The 25,266-nt window shown below is 45.3% G+C and overlaps 2 protein-coding genes across 3 annotated transcripts in view; both read left to right on the top strand.

Moving 5' to 3' along the window:
• Positions 1–11,547: 11,547 nt before the first annotated feature.
• Positions 11,548–17,958, top strand: LOC145419364 (Fc receptor-like B). Its single transcript, XM_080299045.1, has 8 exons — positions 11,548–11,641; positions 12,198–12,233; positions 14,725–14,994; positions 15,074–15,319; positions 15,397–15,549; positions 15,656–16,185; positions 16,271–16,658; positions 17,494–17,958. The coding sequence occupies exons 1-6, from the start codon at positions 11,611–11,613 to the stop codon at positions 15,700–15,702; spliced, it is 783 nt and encodes a 260-aa protein (XP_080155171.1). The 5' UTR covers positions 11,548–11,610; the 3' UTR covers positions 15,703–16,185; positions 16,271–16,658; positions 17,494–17,958.
• Positions 17,959–20,026: 2,068 nt separating this feature from the next.
• The window catches only part of LOC145425727 (uncharacterized), a 14,216-nt gene continuing 8,976 nt past the window's right edge, over positions 20,027–25,266 (top strand). For both annotated transcript variants that reach the window (XM_080299033.1, XM_080299032.1), the window contains exon 1: positions 20,027–20,315. The gene's annotated coding sequence lies outside the window, so the exon portion shown is untranslated. The remainder of the gene's footprint in view (positions 20,316–25,266) is intronic.

Below are 25,266 nucleotides of genomic sequence, written 5' to 3' on the forward strand. Positions count from 1 at the left end.
AAAGATGAAGGGAGATGTGTAAAAATAACTCAGTTGTTTGGTGGCTATTGCGGAGCTTCCACAGATTCAGTAACATTAGCAAGTGGTGGAGGCCAGCAGATGCAACACGCTGTCAGGTGGATGACAGAAAGGCAGGAGGAGCAGAGACTATTTTGAAAAGGGTCTTGTGTTCTGTGTTCATGTGGTTAGTTTTATTCTTTCCTGTGCATCGTTATGTTTATCCTAATCAGCGGATTCCTCATGTGTCTCCACTTCCCCTGATCGCCTCATGTGTGTATTTAGGTCCCCTGTTTTCTAAATGTCTTTGTCAAGTCGTCTGTTATCCCCACCATTGTCTTAGTCATTGCTATAGTCACAGTCCTAGAGCTTCATAGTGTTTGTTTCGTAGTGTTTTTTAGTTTGCTTAGGGTTACGTGTTTAACTCCTGCCATCATCCAAATAAAGGATTGCTTTTGTTTAAACCTGCAACTCTTCGTCCACATCTACTTTTGGGTCCTGTTTCAAAAACACACCGGCGCACCCCGCCGTGACAGATTGTCCCGTATTTCAGCTACAATGAAAAAGACACAAAGCTGGAGTTATTCTGTGTTTACGCTTCATAGCTGCCTCTTCTTCTCTCATTTGCCCTGCCATGCTGTTTATTGATGTGGTAAATGAATGGTTTATGAAAATATATCTAAATCTGTCATCAGTAATCAGTAATGGTCATGTCTCACCTCTAGTCTTCTCTGTCTTAATTTCAGGTTTTCACCATGTGTTGTAGATAGTTCAGGAGGTTAACTTGACCAAGCAGTCTACTTTCAGGTACTGTTTAGAATACCAGGATAGGGAGGATGGTGTAGGTTTAAGTTTATTAGACTGATGCATATGTACCAACAAGACTGTACATCACTGTGACAACAGCGTTTGTTTTCATTCAAAGGCTTTATGGTTTTTCCTATAATACCTGGTGGGCCGGTCTCTAGTCAAAATGCCCGGGCCAGTACAGCCCTGTGTGTGTGGACGGGTATTACTTATTGTCCTGGGTAGGGATGGGTATCAAAACCTGGTTCTTGTTGAGAACCGGTTCCCACTGTTTCAATTCTTTGGAATTGTTTGCCTTTTTTGCAATCTATTCCCTTATCAACTCCAGTCTACCTGAATGACGTCACCACGTTGCGGAGCGTCATTTACCTGGCAGGAAACTTGGCGCCTAAGCGGCTCAAAGGCTCAAAAGTTTGGTTGTACTTTACGAGAACAGATCACAACAGGGCAACTTGCAATACTTGCAAAGTAGATATTTCATTTAAGGGAGGAAACACTACGAATATGCAAAAGCATTTGCTCACAAAACACGCGATAACCTTAAATGAATGTCGTGTTTTTAATTCCGCTCCGGCCTCGTGAATCTCAACCCAGCAGCAGCGGTAACGTTTGCACGCCCTCTCCCGTTAATGCGGCAGGTAAATAATCAACTAACAGTGCATATTATGTTAGCGCGATCTGCGTTATTACAAAACCTGCCATTACTGTGCATTTAGGTGACCATGATGAGAGAGACAGAGTCTGGCTCAGATGCTGGCAGTTCTCGCTGCAGTCTACCGGTAGCGTCTCTTTTCAGAATAGATGAATGTCACCGAGCAGTGACTAAGTTCGTAGTAATAGGCTTGCACCCCTTTGCACAGCAGATGCCCCCGATTTGCGGTAAGTGAATGTGTTCAATTGTAGGCAGGGACATTACTGGGTATTCTTGTATAATGCTACTGAATAATTTATGTTATTATTTTACTTTTTTTTTTCCTGGGGACCCCGTGACACCCCATCGAAGAGCTGTGGATCTCTTAAGATCTTAAGATGTTAGGTTTGCAAGGCCATGTTACTCCTAAATTACATTACATTACAAGTAACGCGTTACTGCCCATCTCTGTTTATGTCACAAAGGCACATTTGCAATGTAAACACTGTCACTAAGTAGAAAACCAGCAGAGTGATACACCTCCTGTTGTCAGGCCTGCAGGTTTATCCCTGTGCTGTTCTGTCTTTTGGTGGAAAAACATGTTTTTTACTGGCACACATCATTTGTGGGGCATCTTATTGTGACACCTGATTGTTCTCTTATTTTAGTTTTAGTAATATTTTTAAATGGTTGTACAAAATGACTTCTCTGCTAATCACAGTTTGGCCATAACGAACACCCTGTTCGAACATAAGAGTGTCCATAAGTGCACGTGGCACCAGGGTGCTCTAGGCCGTAGGTCGATGATCGATTTTGTAATCGTATCACCAGACCTGCGACCATATGTTCTGGACACTCGGGTAAAGAGAGGGGCTGAGCTGTCAACTGATCACCACCTCGTGGTGAGTTGGATCAGGTGGCGGGGGAGGACGCTGGACAAACCTGGTGCACCTAAACACGTAGTGAGGGTGTGCTGGGAACGTCTAGCAGAGGCCCCAGTCCGCGAGATCTTCAACGCACACCTCCGGCAGAGCTTCAACAGCATTCCAAGGGAGACTGGGGACATTGAGTCCGAATGGACCATGTTCAGCGTCTCCATTGCCGAAGCTGCTGCATTGAGCTGCGGCCGCAAGGTGGTTGGTGCCTGCCGTGGTGGTAATCCCCGAACCAAATGGTGGACACCAGAGGTGAAGGGAGCCACCAGGCTGAAAAAGGAGTCCTATCGGGCTTGGTTAGCCTGTGGGACTCCGGAGGCAGCCAACAGGTATCGACAGGCCAAGTGGAATGCAGCTCGGGCAGTGGCTGAAGTAAAAACTCGGGTGTGGGAGGAGTTCGGAGAGGCCATGGAAAAAGACTTTCGGACTGCCTCGAAGAGATTCTGGCAAACCATCAGGCGTCTCAGGAGGGGAAAGCGGTGCTCTACCTGAACTGTGTATAGTGCTGGCGGAGTGCTGCTGACGTCGACTGAGAAAATGGCCAGGCGGTGGAAGGAATACTTCGAGGACCTCCTTAATCCCACTAACACATCTTCCGAGGAGGAAGCAGAGTCTGGGGATGAGGGGAATGACCCGCCAATTTCCGGGGGCGAGGTCACTGAGGCAGTTAAACAACTCCTTGGTGGCAGAGCCCCTGGTGTTGACGAGGTCCGCCCCGAGTTCCTGAAGGCTCTGGACGTTGTAGGGCTGTCCTGGTTGACACGCCTCTGCAATGTTGCGTGGAGATCAGGGGCAGTACCTGTGGACTGGCAGACCGGGGTGGTGGTCCCCATCTTTAAGAAGGGGGACCGGAGGGTGTGTTCCAACTACAGGGGGATCACACTCCTCAGCCTCCCTGGGAAAGTCTATGCCAGGGTGCTGGAAAGGAGAGTTCGTCCGCTAGTCGAACCTCGGATACAGGAGGAACAATGCGGTTTTCGTCCTGGTCGCGGAACACTGGACCAGCTCTTTATCCTCTCGAGGATACTTGAGGGTGCATGGGAGTTTGCCCAACCAGTCTACATGTGTTTTGTGGACTTGGAGAAGGCATTCGACCGTGTCCCTCGAGGTGTCCTGTGGGAGGTGTTGCGGGAGTATGGGGTGTCTGGCCCATTGCTATGGGCCATTCGATCCCTATACAACCGTTGCAAGAGCTTGGTTCACATTGCCGGCAATAAGTCGGTCTCGTTCCCGGTGGATGATGGGCTCTGCCAGGGCTGCCCTTTGTCTCCGGTTCTGTTCATAATTTTTATGGACAGGATTTCTAGGCACAGCCAAGTGGCGGAGGGCTTTCGCTTTGGTGGCCTCAGAATCTCATCTCTGATTTTTGCAGATGATGTGGTTCTGTTGGCTTCATCGGGTGAGGGCCTCCAGCTCGCACTGGAACGGTTCGCAGCCGAGTGTGAAGCAGCGGGAATGAGGATCAGCACCTCCAAATCTGAGGCCATGGTTCTCAGCGGGAAAAGGGTGGAGTGCCCACTCCGGTTCGGGGATGAGTTCCTGCCCCAAGTGGAGGAGTTCAAGTATCTCGGGGTCTTGTTCGCGAGTGATGGGAGAAGGGAGCCGGAGATCGACAGACGGATTGGGGCTGCAGCTGCAGTAATGCGGACGCTGCACCGGTCTGTCGTGGTGAAGAGGGAGCTGAGTGTAAAAGCGAAGCTCTCAATTTACCGGTCGATCTACGTCCCTACCCTCACCTATGGCCACGAGCTGTGGCTAGTGACCGAAAGAACGAGATCGCGGATACAAGCGGCAGAAATGAGCTTCCTCCGAAGGGTGGCTGGCCTCTCCCTTAGAGATAGGGTGAGAAGTTCGGCCATCCGGGAGGGGCTCAGAGTAGAGCAGCTGCTGCTCCACATCGAAAGGAGCCAGCTGAGGTGGTTTGGGCATCTGACAAGGATGCCCCCCTTGTCAGATGCTACAATGTAGCTTGCCATCACCTGTGTGTGACTGGGTGGATGACTGAATGTAGTGTAAAGCGCTTTGGGGTCGATAGGGACTAAGTAAGGCCCTATACAAATACAGGCCATTTACCATTTTAAGTTGTGTTGGAGCCACAGAGAGCAAATCTTTGTTCTTCATGGAGAACCAGTGAGGCTGTTTGGACTTTCCTATGAAACTTCAGTGCAGGAGTCTCTCAGTACATCTGTTTACAGTGAGGGAGAAAAAAGCAGCAGAAACACACACACTTTCATCTGAATGAAAAAAAACCAAACAAAATTATAATGTATTTAAAAATAAACCTAATATACACCCCCTTGGCTAGCCCAACTGCAGAAACACACTGGTGATCCGCAGCTAGACAAAGGGCCTCCTCCGAGTGGTGTAAAACAAAAACAAAATATACATTAAAATAAATGAATCCTTCAATCTAGAGCATGTATCCAAGTCCTCTAATTGGATGATTCAGTCCATTAATGCCTTCTATATCTGGCATGTACGGCGCCACTGTGCTCTAGAATGTTAACTTCTAGGAAGCTGGCAGCAGAAAGTATTACATATATTACTTATATTACAAGATTTTTTGTAAAATGACAAAAAAAAAAACCCGCAAAACAACTTAAAAATTCTTTATAATGCTGTTTTTCTGTAACATGTTAAACACAACATTGTGCCACAATCACTGATGGATGAAATATGACTCACTGACTCCTTTTTAGGTTTATTCAACACAAGCATTTTTAAATGTGAACAATTAAAATAATGTAGCAAGTTAATCTGTAGGTGAACGGATCTCAGATGAACAAAGCTGATTCAAATTACTCCTGTTTCACTTTGACATCCTGTTTTTACAGATGCATCTTAGATATCTGTAAACCATTTAACCCACAGTCAGCCTCATTTGCAATGTATTACTGTAACAGGAAATGACCTTGTTTCAAAGAAAACAGGTCGGTGTATAGAGACAACCCTCCACAGTGTCTGTCAGTGAAATAAAATGAACTTGGTCTAATGAGTAAAGGTCATGACCTCCTGTGCAGCTGTTCTGGAGAACTTCGTCCAACTCTGATTGTCTTTAAGTTGTGTTGGAGCCACAGAGAGCAAATCTTTGTTCTTCATGGAGAACCAGTGAGGCTGTTTACAGTGAGGGACAAAGAAGCAGCAGAAACAGACGAGCAGTAACCGTTTATAATGGAGGTGATTTTCTTCAATATGTTGTATCAGCTAAGGTCTGACAGTTTTTCTTGAATCTGTTTAATATGTGTTTTCACAGATGAAAGCATCCAACAGTAAAACAGGCTCAGTGTCTCTCCAGAATTTGCTGTGTAGCAGGGTTTTTCATTTTCTCTTGACTGGATTGTTCAGCCTGAATTGCTGTGTGTTGCTGACCTACAGCAGACAAGAGCTTCTGGAAATTACTCCAGTAGTTTTGTCGCCGATCTCGACTCATCCCAGAGATCTCCAGAACACCAGAGGCTGCCCACTATTCCCGGCCGGGCGGATGTGCATGCAGGTGGTGCCAAGAATGTAAACAAAGGTTGGGTTGGTGTAGAGGGCTCTGGGCTAAGCTAAAGCTAACACCACCTTGCTCCCTTTGTTCAACATTTTCCTCGCCAGTGTCCATTCTCTGACAAACAAAATGGATGAGATATAGAGCTCCCTCACCAACAACAGACAGATTATGGACTCAAATGGCATGTTTTTCATCGAAACATGGTTTAACAACAGTTGCCCGGCTGCTATTGAGTTAGTAGGACACCAGATACTGAGCTGACAGGCTAGCAGATGACTCTGGCAAGACCAGAGGTTGTTGTACCATATCACCCTATTAGAGCACTTCGCTCTCGCTCTGCAGGCCTACTTGTTGTTCCTAGAGTATTTAAAAGTAGAATGGGAGGCAGAGCCTTCAGTTTTCAGGCCCCTCTTCTGTGGAACCAGCTTCCAGTTTGGATTCAGGAGACAGACACTATCTCTACTTTTAAGATTAGGCTTAAAACTTTCCTTTTTGCTAAAGCATATAGTTAGGGCTGGATCAGGTGACTCTGAATCCTCCCTTAGTTATGCTGCAATAGACGCAGGCTGCCGGGGGATTCCCATGATGCATTGAGTTTTTCCTTTCCAGTCACCTTTCTCACTCACTATGTATTAACAGACCTCTCTGCACTGAATCATATCTGTTATTAACCTCTGTCTCTCTTCCACAGCATGTCTTTATCCTGTTTTCCTTCTCTCATCCCAACCGGTCGCAGCAGATTGCCCCGCCCCTCCCTGAGCCTGGTTCTGCTGGAGGTTTCTTCCTGTTAAAAGGGAGTTTTGGGGATATTTTGCGGGATATTTTGGCTTCACTTTTGCACAATGGTAGGAGGCGGTGTCGCGTCGTCCATCTTTTCTACAATCAATGGTCTTGACGGCTGCCTCTGTTATTTTCCCCTCAGGAGGAGCGTGGAACATCGGAGGGCAGCAGGCACGGGGTGTGTGTAGAACACACGAGAGTGGAGAACACGGAGCACGGACTTTTTGAGAAGGCACAACACGGGAGTCTGGAGAAAACAGGGGGCTTTATTGTTGTTTGGTTCCACTGTAAATAAACGCACTGTTCGCACACAGAGCACCGCGCCTGGGTCCTTCCCTAAACCCCCACGGTCTGCCAGCCAGACCGTGACACAAACATCCTTTTAATACAGTGAGTACTTTTGACTTCCTTAAATTTCTGAAACTAAAACCACAGTGGTCTTGCTGATTCTAGTTAACTAACCTCATTTTTTTCCTGTTTCGGCTAAGAACCGTCTTCTTCTCGTGAGAAGGTGCTCTGTGGTAAAATGTGTCAGCGTACACTGAAAGCAGATGGCAGCTTTGTGGGTTTGGGTGTTTCCGTTTCAAACAAACTTTTGTATGAAGGCTTTTGTTTCTCATCAGAGATGTTAAGAATACGAAGTGTGGGAACCTGCTGTTTTTTTTATAAAATCTTATATATAAGAAGAAAAGTAAAAGTATTTTGATGTTGCTGTAGTATAATATTGTAGTTGTTTTAAAATTTAAAGTAAAATGTTATGGTCAACAAAGAATAATCCAGCCGTAATCTACTCAACAGAGAAATTGAAGATGTCAGTTATGAGCAAATTGTCATCAGCTGCTTGTCAATTTTGAATAGAGTAAGGCTAGCTGTCTTCATGCTGAACAAAGCCAACCATGACTTAGGTGCAAATTCCCTGCTGGCTGGGCCTCAGGATGTCAAGAATCAAGTGCACCCAAATGAGCGCATCAGTGGTCATGTGCTCATCACGTCGAGGGAGAGTGAGGCTGTGTCCCGATTTGGAGACCGCATTTTGAGTGGAATTACGTCACCGCCACACGACGATGGCTGTCCCAATTTGAAGTGTACTTCAAATGCATACTCCAAATGTGCCGTCGATTTTCCCAGATATCAAGCGTGGTCCGGTGCACACTTCGTGGTCCCATATATCCCACAATGCACAGCGTGATGCAGCCAGGTCAGTGCGTAATGATGGCATCAGCTGCGGACGAGGTTGAAACGGTGGTAGGGGACAGCAACTACTGCAAATGTGTGAAGGAGCGAAACAAATGCCAAGATGTATAAGTTAATGGAAAGTTAATAGTAAATGTCAAGGTGAATCATGTGACACCTGTCGGGCCCACGTGACCGTAATCGCACAGACCCGCAAAGCTGTGAATCCTGTACCAGACGGAGGGCAGTATGAATAAAAGTACCACCACTACAAGTGCAATCAACTGTACTCAGTGTTGGGGAGTAACGGAATGCATGTCTTATTTAAAATACAAAATATGAGTAACTGTATTCCGTTACAGTTACTGTTTAAAAAGGTGGTATTTAGAATACAGTTACTTTGTTGAAATAAATGGATTACACTGCGGTACTTTCCTGTTTCATTTTGTCGCGGGTCAGGACTGTTGTTCCAGGCGGCAGCGTTACGGTTGCCATGGTTACAGGGCGACGCTCTCTCTGCGTTTCCTGGGTGAGAGAGCGCCTTTTTGTTGTTGTTGTTGTGCTAAGCTAACAGGCAGATTGCTACAGGTATAGCTCTAAAGAATGTAGCATCATGGGCAGTGTAGTCCGTGTTGCAGGGAGAATGGACTGCCATACACGTTATGTGTCTGTGAGCAAGAGGAGGGAGAAAAAGGCGAGTGGAAAAGAACGAGCTGTCATCAAGCAGAAACGGGAGCTGGAAGCATGTAAATATAATAATAACCACTGCAGCCAAGAAGAGTGCCTGACGAGCCCAGTTGTAAGTAAGCTATTAAGACTCGACTGTACACCGTGTTCGTGTTTTCCTCCGAAAACAACAAGTTCCGTTGGAGCAGTCTTTCAACGCCTCTCTCTGTCTCTCGCAAGAAAAGTTGACCCACACAACAAAGTAAAGCTAGTTTTCGGCTACGAGCTGACAGGGACCCCGCCGTATTAGTCAGAGGTCCCTTTACTACAGTTCGGAGTCGCGGACCTTCAGTAATAGTAATAAATCACACAGCAATAGTACATTCAGGTAGTTGTAAACAGCATGATAATATATTAAGTAATCCAAAGTATTCAGAATACATTACTCTCATTAAGTAACGTAACAGAATACATTAGAAAATACATTTTGGGGCATGTATTCTGTAATCTGTAGTGGAATACATTTTAAAAGTAACCTTCCCAACACTGACTGTACTAATATGACCCTTCCTGAGCCGCAAACAGAAATGTCAACATATACCAGGCAGGAATGCCAGCCAACTGCCACTTGTGATGCCCTCAGAAGTGCAAGTATCCAGCGACGGGCGAGGGTGCAAGTGGGGAAGCCCACTGCCGCAACATGGCCCTAGTTTGGTGCCATGGATGAGGTGCTAGGACACCTGTCCTAATCTCCTCCATCCAGTAGGACACACCAGGACCCAGTGCAGCAGTTGGCAACCCACTCCCACACCAGAAGGGGTAGGAGGATGAGGAGCCGCCTGAGGCACGGGTGGCGAAAAAGAGGAGGGACGAGGAGGATGAGCTCTTTGCCCTAATAAAAGAGGACATGGCTCAGCAACACCAAATGGAGGAACGGAGAGCCGAGAGGATGGACAGGCTGATAGGTGTCCTCAAAAAGCTAGTGAAGCAGAAAAAGGACTGAGCCATGTCCACAGACAGCCACTGTACATAGTTGCACTTTATTTATGCTGGCACCCCAACCTTTGTTTTGTACAAACATGATTATTTCAGTTGTGTAAATAAAACAGCCAGAACATCCCAACTGTGAGTGCATGTCTGTCACAAACTACATAACACAATTTCGGGGGGGCCTGACCTATTGCACATGCCAAATTGTGAAAATATAAACAGTGCAACGTAAAACACAACATGATTGTGGGAAATGCACTGCCCACTGTGGTCCAGGATAAACCTGAGTGTCCCAGCATGCACATACATCATCAACCAGGCCTGACATTTGCCTGAGCAGGGAGTCTTGGGCAGTGCTGCTTGGTCCGCTGGACCAGGACCAGAGAGATGAGGGAGGTGCCACAGGTAAGACCCCCGGTTCGCATAACCATGTACTGAGTGGAGCATCCCACATAGGCGTCCCCAGATGTTGCTCAGGCATGCTGATTCCCACTGTCCACCACATCATCCACCACTTGGGTCTGCAGGGCTGGTGAAACTGACAGCTGCCATGTCCCTGGATTGTAATCATGGCGGTGGGAAAACGACATGGTAACAACAAGCATGTTAATACAGATCTGTCACGTGAAATCCCAGCACTGTGCAGATGCACCATTAAGGGATACTTGCCTGATGACAATAATCGTGGTCTGGGGGTACCTCCTCCAGGGCAGACACCTCAGCAGATAGCTGGTCCCGCCAGTGTGCACCACTGACTACCTCCACACCATTCTCCCCATCATCTTGGGCATCATCCTCGGGCCCCTCATCTGGGGCCACAATGTCACCAGCACTGATGCAGATGCTGTGCAGCACGGCACGTGCTGTTATGACCTGCGACAGATGTTTAATCTTGTGAGTACAGTGTACATGCCAGATTATACAGTACAGTTGCCATTATGATTCGACAAACAACAATGATGCTCGTATTAGCGTGATGTACATGTGGCACGAAGGTGTGGTGCACCTCCAGCGCTTGCAGGAAGATGACACGGAACCTCATCTTCATCATTCCAAAGGCATGACGGAGTGTGCCCTGGAGTGATGTGCGTCAAAGTGCTGGGCTCCCGCACCGTGGACTGGCCTCTTTTAGGTGGTGATGAGGGGGAGTGGATGTTGGAGACATGAGTACCCTCCATCTGCAAGGATGAAATGCCCTGGGGGATGGTAACGAGCCTGTCGGTACAGTGGGCTGTTGCGGAGGACACTGGAGTCATGCCCTGACCCCGGCCAGCCCACATGTGTATCGACAAAGCGGCCCTGATGGTCACATACCGCCTGCAGGATCATGGAGGGGAACAACTTCCTGTTGCTGTAGCACTGACCGACAGGGCCGCTGGGGGCTTGATGCAGACATGGCAGCAGTCGATTGCACCAGCACCCTTCACAAAGGCCCTGTGGCCTACCAGCTGTGCAAACCCATTGGACATGGCAACTCGTTCTTTTCCACATGGCATCCGTGGGAGGTGGATGACCTGGTGGCGCGTGGCCACCACCTCCTCTGTGACCCTGTGCACGATGCAGTGGACAGTGGAACGGAAAGTGAATGTAAATACAGGACATGACAGACATTCTTTTATTCTACTTATTATTCTGACTGTTGATGTTCCTTTTTTCGCAGGTAGACACTGTGCTTGTGGTGACATTATTTGGGTTTTTGGTTAATTGCACGTGTGTGGCATGTCCTGGGCTGTGCTGCTGCAGTGTGCTGGCTGCGGGCGGGTGCACTCCTATTTGGAGTGTGTGCTTCCTGTTAGTGGTTTTAAAACAAACAGTTTACTATGCAATATTTATTAGTGAGGAAATTTTATGATTGGACTCTTATCATGATACTACTAGAATTCACTGAGCTCCAATTCTTTCACATATGTTTGTAGAAGCAGTCTGGATGCCTAGGTACTTGATTTTATACACCCATGGCCATGGAAGTAATCAGAATACCTGAATTTCAATGACTTGCATGAGTGCTTGCTTTCTATCCTAGCACAGTGTAGGTAAATGGTGAGGACATCACAGTGGAGAGCAAGTCAGGATAGGGGACTGGGAGGGGCTTAAAGTTAAGCAGCTGAATGTTTCAGTACCATTACTGAGAAAAAACAATGGAGGAAACAACTCTGCTGCCACTGCTCTGTAAGCAAAATATGTTTCTTTAACTGTGATGACTTAAAATTACCTTAAAAATCTTACCAGAGAAGTCTACTGCAGATCTGTTGTCTTTTCTAGTTTTCAGTGTACGGAGCTGATCTGGAGTTTTCAGCTCCAAGAATGTTTCTTAGAATGTTTGTGATATTCTCACATTACACTTTCTCCAAACTATGAAATCATTTTAAAACACAAATTTTGAAAAAGTTGATATTATGGTAACAAACCAAATAACCGTATATTCAACAACGTTTGCTATATATGAAATATGTCTTTGCGATAGCTATAGCTGTTCTGTGGGAACATTATTAGAATTTAAAAATCTTCTCATCCCTATGACTGGTTACAGCAGCAACTTTTTAAGTTTACTTCTAACACTTTTACTGTAACAATGATGAGCTGAGTCTGGATTAGACTAAAGAAACAAGAGCTGTATATATTTTGAGAACTATGAAAAGAACATGTTCTGCAGGGCTGAAGCTTCCTGAGCATCAAATAAATGCGCAGTGTGAAAACAAACTAACTTAGGTGTCACTTCCTCTAGTTCTCGCCTCACTGCTGAGCTGCAATGCACATCAAGGTTAGTAATTTTTCTCTTTCAAACTTTAACCCTCTAAAGCACATGTGTCAAACTCAAGGCCCGTGGGCCACATCCAGCCATTTATTTCTGACCAGCGAGATCGTTTTATATAGATTTATTATTATTGTTATGCAGAAGCTGTTTTCAGTGATAAGGATCAACAAAACAGCACACAAGAGTCGTCTCACTGATAAACACCTGCAGTCCACCCTGAGAATCTCTACAACACAAGACCTCACACCAAACTTAAACCAGCTTGTTGCCAAAAAAAGATGCATCCAGCTCTGACAAAATGGCATAAGAGCAAAGAAAATTGAATGTTATGATTTTCTGTTATTTTAACTTTTGCTGAAAAGCTGAAATTTTATTTATATATCCATTTTTTTTTTTTTTTGCATCATGTTCATATTTTGAATATTTATCATTTTGACAGGTCATACTTTAGCGGCCAGGAAAATGGGCCCCAGGGATTTGTTCATGTCAGAGGTTAGAAAATTTGGATGGATCTGCTCTCATTTCAAGAAATCTGGCCGAATTTAATAAACCCCCAAATACATGACTGTTCAGTGCCAGCATCAGGAAGTAGAGTCTCTTGTTATTCCCCCCCAATACCTTAAAACTGTGTTTGTTCCCAGACCATCAAAAACAAAACAAATCCATAAAAAACTCTTAGCATATGAATTGAGCTCAACTTTATTTACTGTGCCTTACAGAAACCTGATTATAGCAGGATCATTGTGTCAATTTAAATGAATCAGCTACCCTTATCTAGGGCCAGATAAACAGGGGCAGCAGCCTAAATAGAGAAGCTCAGACCTGCCACCTCTTCCAGCCTTTCCGGGAGACCACCAAGGGATTCTCAGGCCAGCCAAGAGATACAATCTCTCCAGCCTGTCCTGGAAACATGTGACCTAGGAGACACCCAGGAGGCATCCTTGTCAGAAGCTCGAACCACCTCAACTGTCTCCCTTTCGATGTGGAGCAGCCGCGGCTCTACTCTGAGCCCCTCCCAGATGGCCAAACTCCTCACCCTATCTCTAAAGCAGCGTTCATTTGGTCACCACCCAAAGTTTGTGATCATAGGTGAATTAAGAGATTCACGTAGCTCTCTATCAATCTCTGAATCACTGCCACTGCAGCACCAATCCATCTGTCACTCTCCTGCTACCTTCTCCCCTCACTTGTTAAAAAGACCCCAAGATAAACTCCTCCACTTGGGGCAGGAGCACATCCTTGATCCAGAGTGAGCACTCCATCCTTTTCCGGCTGAGGACCATGGCTTTTGGAGGTGCTGATTTTTATTCCCACCATTTCACACACAGCTGCAAAATGCTCCAGTGTGAGCTGGAAATCGTCACCTGATGAAGCCAACAGAACCACATGATTCTTGTGGTTCTGTTGGCTACGGAGCAGTTTATGTCTGACAATATTTTCACGGACTGGCCTTTAAGGTGTCGTGGATAAATATAACAAAATAAATCCAGTACCGGCACCAAAAAAAAAAAGATAATTTTGCCATGGTCCACAGCTCAGTGTCTGAGGAGCGGTTGGGATGCCCACACCTGCGGGTGTGGCTGTCGTCTTCACACCTTCATCCCATTTCAGGCGATCACCAGGGGGACTATTTAACCCCTCACTGCCGGCTGCTCCACGCTAGTTCGCCCCTTGCGAAGGTTGATGAGGAATTTCTGCTTTCTATGAACTGTGTTAATCCTGTTACTGTGTTTCCTGCTACTGTGTTACTGAGCTTTCACCTGCATGTCCTCCTGCCTGCCTGGAGTTCAGATAAACCACCTGTCATCATCCTCTCCGTCTCCCTGGAATCCTCTCCCGCGGACATTCACCCCTGCCTCCATTTCCAACGGTCCGGCCCGATCGTAAGATAAATAGCTCTACCCCGTTGTATGCTGTTATCTCCCTGCTCCCCAGTAACTCGCTCCCTTTTCTGTTGCAGCCTCCCACGGTTCTGATCATGGCGTTCCCAAATCATTTATCTCCAGGTCACTTCTGTTCTAACATTGAAACAGCATGTTCCCTTTGGTTATTCCGGGTCGCCTTTAGTTGAGAAATAAAGTTTATTCTGTGCGCATTTCCTGCGTATTGTGTTTGCTTCTGGGTCAAGCTTGCATGTTAGAACTACAGTTCTTGACAAATTTATTCATAACATACGAGAAAAGACCCAGGGAAACTATGTTAACGATGAAAGACAAGAAATAATAACGATAAAACGATAAACACCAATAAAAACCCCCGAAAACCATAAATTTCACACCCGAACCTCAACTCTCGCAGCCCTGTACCAAACAACTCATGGACCGGTTCTGGTCCATGGCCTGGGGGTTGGGGACCACTGGTCTAAATGACCAAGGCATGCACTGTGGTCTCATAAGGAAACTCAGCTTTTTGATATGAAGTTTTTCTGTTCCCAGATACAAATATTTTTGTTCCAAATAACTATTTGGTAATATCTTATGTCCCCCTTACCGAACAGCTCATCTCACTGTGAGTCCCAGCAGCTCTCAATTCTTTAAAGGAAGCCTTGTAACTTTGCACTGTGAGGAGGATGACGGCTCTGCTCGCAGCTCGTTCAGTCTGTGGAGAAACACAAGCAAAAAACTGATGATTCAGTGTGGAGCTGACTTTGGAATATGGTCTGTTTCTTCATGTACCATGAGCTACATCTACACGTGGGACAGTGGAGTTTACTGGTGTGAGTCCAGAGAGGGTCCCATCAGTAACATGGTTAACCTGACAGTCACTGGTAAGCTGAGTGTGTGGAGTTAGTGTTGATGAAGCTGTGTGTAAATGGATGAAATGCTGTAGTTTGTCTCTGTGTTGAGGTGGATCAGTGATCCTGCAGAGTCCTGTCCTCCCTGTGATGGAGGGAGATGACGTCACTCTGCTCTGTAAAACAAAGACCACTCCCTCCAACCTCCCAGCTGCTTTCTATAAAGATGGCTCCCTCATCAGGAAGCAGCCTACAGGTCACATGACCATCCAGCATGTTTCCAGGTCTGATGAAGGCCTCTACAAGTGTGACATCAGCGGTCATGGAGAGTCTCCATCCAGCTGGATCACTGTCACAGGTGAGGAGCTTCACTCTGATTTTTTTCCACTCACTTCATCCACATTTTCACCTGAACAGGTGGGATTCTGTCTGCAGATATACCTGCAATTACAGCCCTTCCTACTCCAGAAACTCCAGGAACTTCTCAAACTTCCCTTCATTTTGACTTTACACTCATTCGCTATCTGGTGGTCTTCTGTCCATACTTCATCTCTACTCTCATCATGGTATCTTTATATCGATGTAGAGGTAAAGCATTAAAATAATATAGATGCTAATATACATCTAAATAATAAATACATAATACATAATTAAAAAAATTAAATACATATATATTTTCTATCTGAATCTGCAGGAAATGACCTGTCCATCTCTGAACCAATGAGCATAGGGATTGAATGAAGAGGATGATATTCTCACAAAAGAGCATCTAGAGAGCCATCCCATCAAGGAGCGGCGAGTGCTTTTTCAAAGCACATAGATATGCTGTGAAAACAACCAGAAAAGGCTGCTGCATATAAGCAAATTATATGCAGGGAGTCTGACCCAATAATAATAATAATTTGCCTCATCCCATGAGCCAAGATGTGAAAAAAATGGGTCATGGGTCATTATCAGAGATTTCAGGTGAAACCACGATGAGACCTTCCCTTATTATTGGAACTACTGAGATCATCTGATGCAAGGTGTGAGTGGCCATTGAGGCGCCTGGGAAGGGATCTCAAAACTGCGTTATCGATGGCAGACAGTTGGTGTCGTAGAGATGCTTGTCTCCTCTGGATCTCAGGGAAAGCCAGGTCCAATCCTTTCCCCTCACTCGCCTTCCAAGATGCTCACCAAGCCACTCTCCCCTCCCTCCAGAGCCATATGCGCTCCAACTGTCAAGTAAGACACAAATCCAGTAACCCTCACTTCACCAGTCTTCGCTCCCCTCACTTACTTCCTAACCACACTCTCCCTCTGTTTACAGTTTCACCACGTCAGAGACTTCCTGCCAAGCTTTCTTCCCTCGTGTCGATCTTTACTCTTGTGGTCAATAAGGCTTACGTGAAATCTTATCACTGCCTCCTGTGGTTGAATCTTCACTTGAGTCCACATTTTACGTACTGGCCTCCGAGCCCTTTTCACAATCAGCAGCTGGAATTGCGCCATGGAGGGATACTCTTTGAGAAGAAATCTCCTGACAACTAACTTTTCAATTTCATAACTTCCAAGAGGAGTGAAATGAATGGGCATTAATATACATGCTAACTACTCACTTATGTGTGTTGGCCCTACAAGAAAAGACGTTTAAGTTTTTCAATTTCATCTCCAGATTTTAAGCATCGACAAAATGTTAATACAACATCCATCACTTGGTATGTATAATTTGTGTTGTTGTAAATAAAATTTGGGGGTAAGCATACCAGATTGGGGTGTTCATGGCAAAAAAAGATATAACTAATATTGAGTATATTAGCTATTCTCTATTTTTAAATGTTTTTCATGAAAGATAAAACAAAAACTAGGCTAATCCATACATAACAAGATAAACAAGCATAAAATTCTTAAAAATCTAAAACAGACATGCACATTGATTACCAAACACAAATATTCAATATCCACACAACATTTTTGAGTAGTTAGATCTTGAAGGCTTCCTGGGCTTCTGTCTCTTGCAGAGCAGACACATCCTTCTCACGGTACTTTAGTGCAGACAGGTGAGAAGAGGTCAAGGGGGATCAGAGCAGAGGGGGGTGAGGGCTGCAGGAAGTCTTGTGTAGATGTGAGGTGAACAGATTGGAGGTGTGAACAGACTGACTTTCAAATCTGCAGTAGAAGGTGTGAAGCCAGTTGAGGATTTTCCTCAGGGTGGAGGGATGGACTCCTCTAGCTGGTGGTGTGGTGCAGGCCTCTCAAAATTGATGCAAGCTGTTTGGTTGAGAAGCTGTTTTTTTAGCTTCTCACTGCAATTCATTTCTTCAATGATTTTAAGATTAGGCTTAAAACTTTCCTTTTTGCTAAAGCATATAGTTAGGGCTGGATCAGGTGACTCTGAATCCTCCCTTAGTTATGCTGCAATAGACGCAGGCTGCCGGGGGATTCCCATGATGCATTGAGTTTTTCCTTTCCAGTCACCTTTCTCACTCACTATGTAACAGACCTCTCTGCATTGAATCATATCTGTTATTAACCTCTGTCTCTCTTCCACAGCATGTCTTTATCCTGTCTTCCTTCTCTCACTCCAACCGGTCGCAGCAGATGGCCGCCCCTCCCTGAGCCTGGTTCTGCCGGAGGTTTCTTCCTGTTAAAAGGGAGTTTTTCCTTCCCACTATCGCCAAAGTGCTTGCTCATAGGGGGTCATATGATTGTTGGGTTTTTCTCTGTATCTATGAAGCGCCTTGAGGCGACTTTTGTTGTGATTTGGCGCTATATAAATAAAATTGAATTGAATTGAATGTTTGAACTATAAGCACTAGAATATTGGGTCCTGGTTATTAAATTGTATTTGACTGTTTATTTGTTTTTGAATTATTTTGTTTATTGCTCTTATAAGTTGTTTTGATGATCTTTCAGTGACATATTTTTTATTTTGTGCTGTACTGGCAGGCGTGTGACACACACAGATCAGACCCGTATTTCTGTGTTGCAGATGTGTAGTAAAGAGCCAAAGACCCAGTGCTTTCTCCTGCCTCTTACTTTCACACCAGAACACAACGGAATGAAAGGCATAACACATGAACAGGTTACAAAAAGCACAGACCTGGGGAAGAAAGTGTTTAGGAAGCATTTAATGGTGAAGATTAGTGTTGTGTGAACTCTGCAGCTTCTAACCGTGGCTCAGGGGTGACCGTGTAAGCGTATCTGTAACCAGAAGGTCGCCAGTTCGATCCCCGGGCTCTCTGTCCTGGTCGTTGTGTCGTTGTGTCGTACCGCCTACTGGTGTTGGCCAGAGGGGCTGATGGTGCGATATGGCAGCCTCGCTTCTGTCAGTCTGCCCCAGGGCAGCTGTGGCTACAACTGTAGCTGCCTCCACCAGTGTGTGAATGCGAGAGTGACTGAATAGTGACATTGCAAAGCGCTTTGGGTGCCTATAAAGCGCTATATAAATCCAATCCTTTATTATTATTAATAAAAAAGGGGGACATTTCTCTGTGTATTTAGCAGGTGGAACTGTATTGGTTGGCCCCAGACTTTCCAGAATTGTGTGATATTCGGGAGCACTTGTGGGCAACCAGTAAATATGATGTGGGGAAAATGAACAAAGGTAGTGACTCTTAAGTCTGATTTCAGACCATGTAAGCGTCAGTTATTAATTAAAGCCAGAATCAGTGACTGCAGTGTAACACACCCAAAGAAAGATTCTAGGTCTGACCAACCATCTCAGTCGTGGGCAAAAAGATGACAGTCAATAAAATTCTAAAAGATAATTTATTGAGAAAAAAAAATCAAGAGATAAAAGATAAATCAGTCCAGTGTCCCATTTATGAATCAAATAAAAACACACAGTCCCAAGGCCAGAGCCAGCTATGCCACACTGCCAGTTGCACTCCACGTGTTGCCTTTAACAGGGTTAGAAGTTGTCCTCTGAGACCCACCACCCTGCAAGCACATAGCCAGTGGTCACTCAAGCCTCTGCAACTCTGCCTCCAATAGGCTGTGGCATATAATAGGCCGTGGCCTGCACAGAGAGACAAAACAACACTTTCACTATAGAATTCATAGCGCAAAACCCATCCATCCCAAACATATCTGGTTTCATCACATTCCATTCCATATTGCTAACGTTTGTTTCTCTCTAAGAGTGCTTGTGAAGGATTCAACACAGACAGACAAGTGATGTTAGAGTAGAAGTGCAGTGATTGTGTGACATTTGTAGTGTTGGGCTCCTTATCTGATTACTGTTGAGCTCATAGTGATGCAAAGTGTGAGTGACATTGCTTAAGGAAAGTCACCGGTCACAGTAATGTTGCTGTGTGGTCGGCTGCAATGTTCAATCACACGACTGGCAACAGAGTATAAGCTTGAAAATGGTTTATCTTTTCATTCTTTCCCAACCTGGAAGCAACATGAGGCAGCTCGTGTACCGATGTTAGCAAACGAAGGCGTCTAGTCTGGATAGCAGCTGTGAGACGAGCTGATATCCAGTTCTCTTCCATCTCCAAATATCTGTCGGTGCTCCAGACATTTTCGTTTCGGTAAGTTCTAAATATGTTCATATCACTCTTTATAGCCTATTAGTTTTATTTTCGATGCGCTCTGAGCTCATAGCAAATTAGAACAAACATCCTACTGAGTGATTTTGCAGAACTACCTTCTATTTATAGAGTTGCTAATAATTTGGCATTATTTTAGCAAACCAGCCTATGAAATGGATGAAACATCGTGACTGGGTTGCAGCGCTACACAAGGGACCTGCTTCAAACATACCACCATCAGATTACTTCTTCCATGTGAGGGTGAAGAGGTGACCCTCCTGGATAAGATGGTGAAGGTTTGCTGCGTTTGATTTCTGAACGAAATCGGTCTCTATACAGTCCATTCTCTTTTGAGCTGCTTTTAAGCATCTTGTAATCTTCGTTCCAACACAGTGTGTTTGTTTTGATTCGTAGACCCCGAAAATGGTGCCACGCTCCCACAATGCTTTGCGGCGTGACGTCAACGCCAAAGCGCTAAGCGCTAATTTTGAAACTACACCCCGCGTGGTTACGTTGCGCAAATGAGTCATGTGACCAAACCGAGTAACAAATCACGGCAGAGTCGGGAAGAAGGGGCGGAGAAATTGTGTGTGTGCAGGAGAGGTGTCGAGCAGAGAGAGAGTTACTTTTTCATGAAACGGGAGTAAAGTAGTAAACTTACTGGAACATATACCACTACCAACGTTGGGATCAATTTCTGCATCGATCTGCACACCCTTGTTTCCTGGATCGTAGCTCAGATCAGCGTGAACCACGTGGGTCTCTGCTCCCTGATCTGTTTGTTGAGACTTCCAGCTTCATCACGGAGTTTCTCTCGGTTTGTGGGCTCATCTAAAGGTAAGCTTTTAGCGCTGTTGAGAATAATAGATTGCTTGGTATACATTGGAGTTAGACAGACTTAGAACTTGTGATTGCGTGCAACATTACAATACGACGGGTTTTAGGGGGTAAGAATACATACAGAAAAACGGTCTTTGAATATGAACAAAAGGATTGGGTGCAGGGCAGGAGAACAACCAGCCCCCACCCCCAGGACAGAAAGCCACAGGTACAAGCGTGGGGGAGGGCAATCAGCCTTTAGAATAGGACTTAATAGGACCGTCTCCAGATGCATCCAGGGCTGGACTGGGACAAAAAATCGGCCCGTGTTCCAGATTAACTGGCGTTGGTCGAACAGATGTGTGGTAGACTTGCGTTTCAGGAGCTGCTACCGACAAACCAGCAAAAAAACACCAAATGTGTCATCTGTGACAGTTGTGAGGTTAACTCAAACACACTCCGTCAGTCTTGATGCTGTTGAACAACAAAATGTTTAAAAATGTGGCGAGTTGGTGATATTGTCAAACAATTAACACCACGCCGGTGTTGTTCACAGGAAGGCGAGAGTAAACGATCGGGAGACTCTTGTCGTCGTTATCGTTCTCCTCGCACGTTTTATTACCCCGATTTCAGCGTTTTTGCTTCACAACTAAAGCGTGCAGTTTACTTTGTTTGCACTAACATGGACTCGAATCAACCAGCGCCACCTCTGGCCAAGTGCCACAGCCTACAGTCAGCCAGATTCATTTCGTTTCATTTAACGATCCACTTTCGCTCTTCTCATTCTCCGTCACCACTGTGCTTTTTCCAGCCATGTGCGTATGAAAACAAAAGCAATGCGCATGCGTGTTTTACCCTTATTTTATTGCGGTATTTAATTTTCTTATCGTTGCCCAACATTATACCGGTATTACCGTGAGCAGTATGATATAGCCCAGCCCTATATTTAAAAGTTTACTATTTGGCTGCCCCACATCAACCATCCACTGTTTTTTTTTGGGGGGGGTTGAAAAAATTATCCACACCTACCACTACGCTATGAAATTTGAGGCAGCTCTTACTGCTCATTTTATGACAGGCAGACCCCCACTGTCATTCTTGTGGGTTTGGTATCATAAGATTAATTGTAAGGTGGAGAAGCTCACTTTACGATCGTTTTTAAAGCAACAGTGTTGTATAGCACTTTTAGTTCCAATCATGCAGGCCTGCTTGAAGGAGAGCAGATTCTCAAACCTAACTTTCAGTGCACTCCTCAAACATTAAAAAATAAAATAAAATTCTACAAAATGTAAAAATATGAAAGCCTAGTTTTAGGACTTTTCACTTCCACTTGGTAACAAAAATGCAAGTTTCATCCCATGTAACAAGGTGTATGTCATGGTAAAACCTCCCCTACACATCAGGAACAAGAAACTAAGAATCTACTAGTCTCACTCATTTAGTCCCTCTGCTGCATTCTGTTCACCCCTGCTATAATTCAATCATCTTTCCTAATATAATATTAGTCCACTAGTTCATATATTGCTTCTCATCCCACTAAGTGAACCGAACAACATGATAAAATCAGAAACACAGGCTTAAAATACTATCTGGTCTTCTTGAGCTTCATTACATGCGTGTATGTGTTAGTAGGATTAATACATTTTGTGCTCCTTAAAGGTTAAAATATCAATACTACAGTCTAAATATCAGGAGAGCAAATCAATATGTCCTTCTTGTTTCAGAAACATCTAAAGTCAAGTTCAGCTAAATCCTAAGCGTTTGCAAGTTCACCAAGTGAATGTGAAGGTGTTGTTAACACCGTCAACAGGTGATGTGATGTGTGCCACTTCCAATGTGATTTTTGACACCCCCATATGGAGGACAACAAGAGCCACGCACATCGAAATAAAGAATTCTGTGCTTGAATAATGAATTGTAGAATAAATTCTTCATTTGTGAAATTTTTCAATCCCTCATTAACAAAGTGATTTTTTAAATGTTTTTTAAACTCCTAGGATGGTAATGAGGTTCAGTATAAACTTAGTTGGCTGAGTTCATACTGCTACCGATGAGTCTGAGCGGGACTCTTTTGTGGATCTATGGAAGTCCATATTTACTTATTTAATTTTTTGTTTCACACATGGTACAGTAATTCATTTCCTATACACAACCTTCCTGTTAATTAAAGTAACACTGTTTCCATGCATGAACAGGAGCATTGACACCTGCCCCCTATCTGTGATGATACAAGTAGGCAACCAAAATTACACTCTGACAATATTCTACACAAAACAAGACAAAACAAACAGAACAATATAATCAACAGTGAGCAATACCACTAAATATCAAACGAAAAGGATAATTTTTTCTACAGTTAAATTCTGTTATTTTCAACTTCTTCATATTGGTTTATCGTTTTATTGTTATAGCAGATTTTAAATTGAGAAACCTTTGTACAACACGTGAGATGATCATTGAGAGAATTCCAGTTTCTTATGCCCATGACTGTTGGACACATTTGCCTTTGTGTGGTTCGAGCAAACCAATGCTTAAAATAAAACTTCCTTCTTCCCTCCCCATGTTCTGAACACAATACAAATACACTTTGTAACTTAAGAGATAGTGTTTTATTTTTTGCCCTGAATATAATAATGTCTATAATTTCACTATCTCTTCTAGTTTTAATAATTTAGATTTTATATACAAACTGTTACTGTGTTCTCTATACTATATGTATATATATACACACACACACACACACACACACACACACACACACACACACACACACACACACACACACACACACACACACATATAAAAAAAAAAAAACACCCAGCACGCCCCTGCGGGCGGTTTATCCTTCAAGCTCGGGTCCTCTACCAGAGGCCTGGGAGCTTGAGGGTCCTGCGCAGTATCTTAGCTGTTCCCAGGACTGCGCTCTTCTGGACAGAGATCTCCGATGTTATTCCCGGGATCTGCTGGAGCCACTCGCCTAGCTTGGGAGTCACCGCACCTAGTGCTCCGATTACCACGGGGACCACCGTTACCTTCACCCTCCACATCCTCTCGAGCTCTTCTCTGAGCCCTTGGTATTTCTCCAGCTTCTCGTGTTCCTTCTTCCTGATATTGCTGTCATTTGGAACCGCTACATCGATCACTACGGCCGTGTTCTTCTGTTTGTCAACCACCACTATGTCCGGTTGGTTAGCCACCACCATTTTGTCCGTCTGTATCTGGAAGTCCCACAGGATCTTAGCTCGGTCATTCTCCACCACCCTTGGGGGCATCTCCCATTTTGACCTCGGGACTTCCAGGTTATACTCGGCACAGATGTTCCTGTACACTTGGTTATGGCGTTCCATGTATGCCTTGCCTGCTAGCATCTTGCACCCTGCTGTTATGTGCTGGATTGTCTCTGGGGCATCTTTACACAGCCTGCACCTGGGGTCTTGCCTGGTGTGATAGACCCCAGCCTCTATGGATCTTGTACTCAGAGCTTGTTCTTGTGCTGCCATGATTAGTGCCTCTGTGCTGTCTTTCAGTCCAGCTTTGTCCAGCCACTGGTAGGATTTCTGGATATCAGCCACCTCCTCTATCTGCCGGTGGTACATACCGTGCAGGGGCCTGTCCTTCCATGATGGTTCCTCGTCTCCCTCCTCTTTCTTGGGTTTCTGCTGCCTGAGGTATTCACTGAGCACTCGGTCAGTTGGGGCCATCTTCCCAATGTATTCTTGGATGTTCGTTGTCTCATCCTGGACTGTGGTGCTGACACTCACCAGTCCCCGGCCCCCTTCCTTCCGCTTAGCGTACAGCCTCAGGGTGCTGGACTTGGGGTGAAACCCTCCATGCATGGTAAGGAGCTTTCTTGTCTTTATGTCAGTGGCTTCTATCTCCTCCTTTGGCCAGCCTATTACCCCAGCAGGGTACCTGATCACGGGCAGGGCGTACGTGTTGATGGCCCGGATCTTGTTCTTACCATTCAGCTGACTCCTCAGGACTTGCCTGACCCTCTGCAGGTACTTGGTGGTTGCAGCTTTTCTAGCGGCCTCTTCATGGTTCCCATTTGCCTGCGGGATCCCCAGGTACTTGTAACTGTCCTCTATGTCTGCAATGTTGCCTTCTGGTAGTTCAATCCCCTCAGTTCTGACTACCTTCCCTCTCTTTGTTACCATCCGACTACACTTCTCCAGTCCGAACGACATTCCAATGTCATTGCTGTATAGCCTGGTAGTGTGGATCAGTGAATCGATGTCTCGTTCACTCTTGGCATACAGCTTGATGTCATCCATGTACAGGAGGTGGCTGACAACTGCTCCGTTCCGTAGTCGGTATCCGTAGCCAGTCTTGTTAATGATCTCACTGAGGGGGTTCAGGCCTATGCAGAACAGCAGTGGGGACAGAGCATCTCCTTGGTAGATCCCGCACTTGATGGTGACTTGTGCTATGGGCTTGGAGTTGGCCTCTAGTGTTGTACGCCACATCCCCATAGGGTCCCATTGATCTTGTACAATTCTAGGCATTCCAGTATCCAGCTGTGGGGCATTGAGTCATAGGCCTTCTTGTAATCAATCCAGGGAGTGCACAGGTTGGTCAGTCTGGTCTTGCAGTCTCGGCTGACTGTTCTGTCTACCAGTAGCTGGTGTTTTGCGCCTCTGGTATTCTTGCCAATTCCTTTCTGTGTCCCACTCATGTATTGACCCATGTGCCTGTTCATCTTAGCCGCTATGATGCCTGACAGGAGCTTCCATGTAGTACTGAGGCAGGTTATTGGTCGGTAGTTGGAGGGGACCGGTCCCTTCTTGGGGTCCTTGGGGATCAGGACCGTCCGACCTTCGGTTAGCCATTCCGGGTGTCTCTCGTTAACTAGCAGCTGGTTCATTTGTGCTGCCAGACGCTCGTGGAGTGCAGTCAGCTTCTTTAGCCAGTAGGCGTGAACCATGTCGGGCCCTGGTGCTGTCCAACTCTTCATACTGGAGACCCTTTC

Source organism: Astatotilapia calliptera, chromosome 3 (assembly GCF_964374335.1).
Source record: "Astatotilapia calliptera chromosome 3, fAstCal68.1, whole genome shotgun sequence".
In the NCBI taxonomy this organism is placed as follows: Eukaryota; Metazoa; Chordata; class Actinopteri; order Cichliformes; family Cichlidae; genus Astatotilapia; species Astatotilapia calliptera.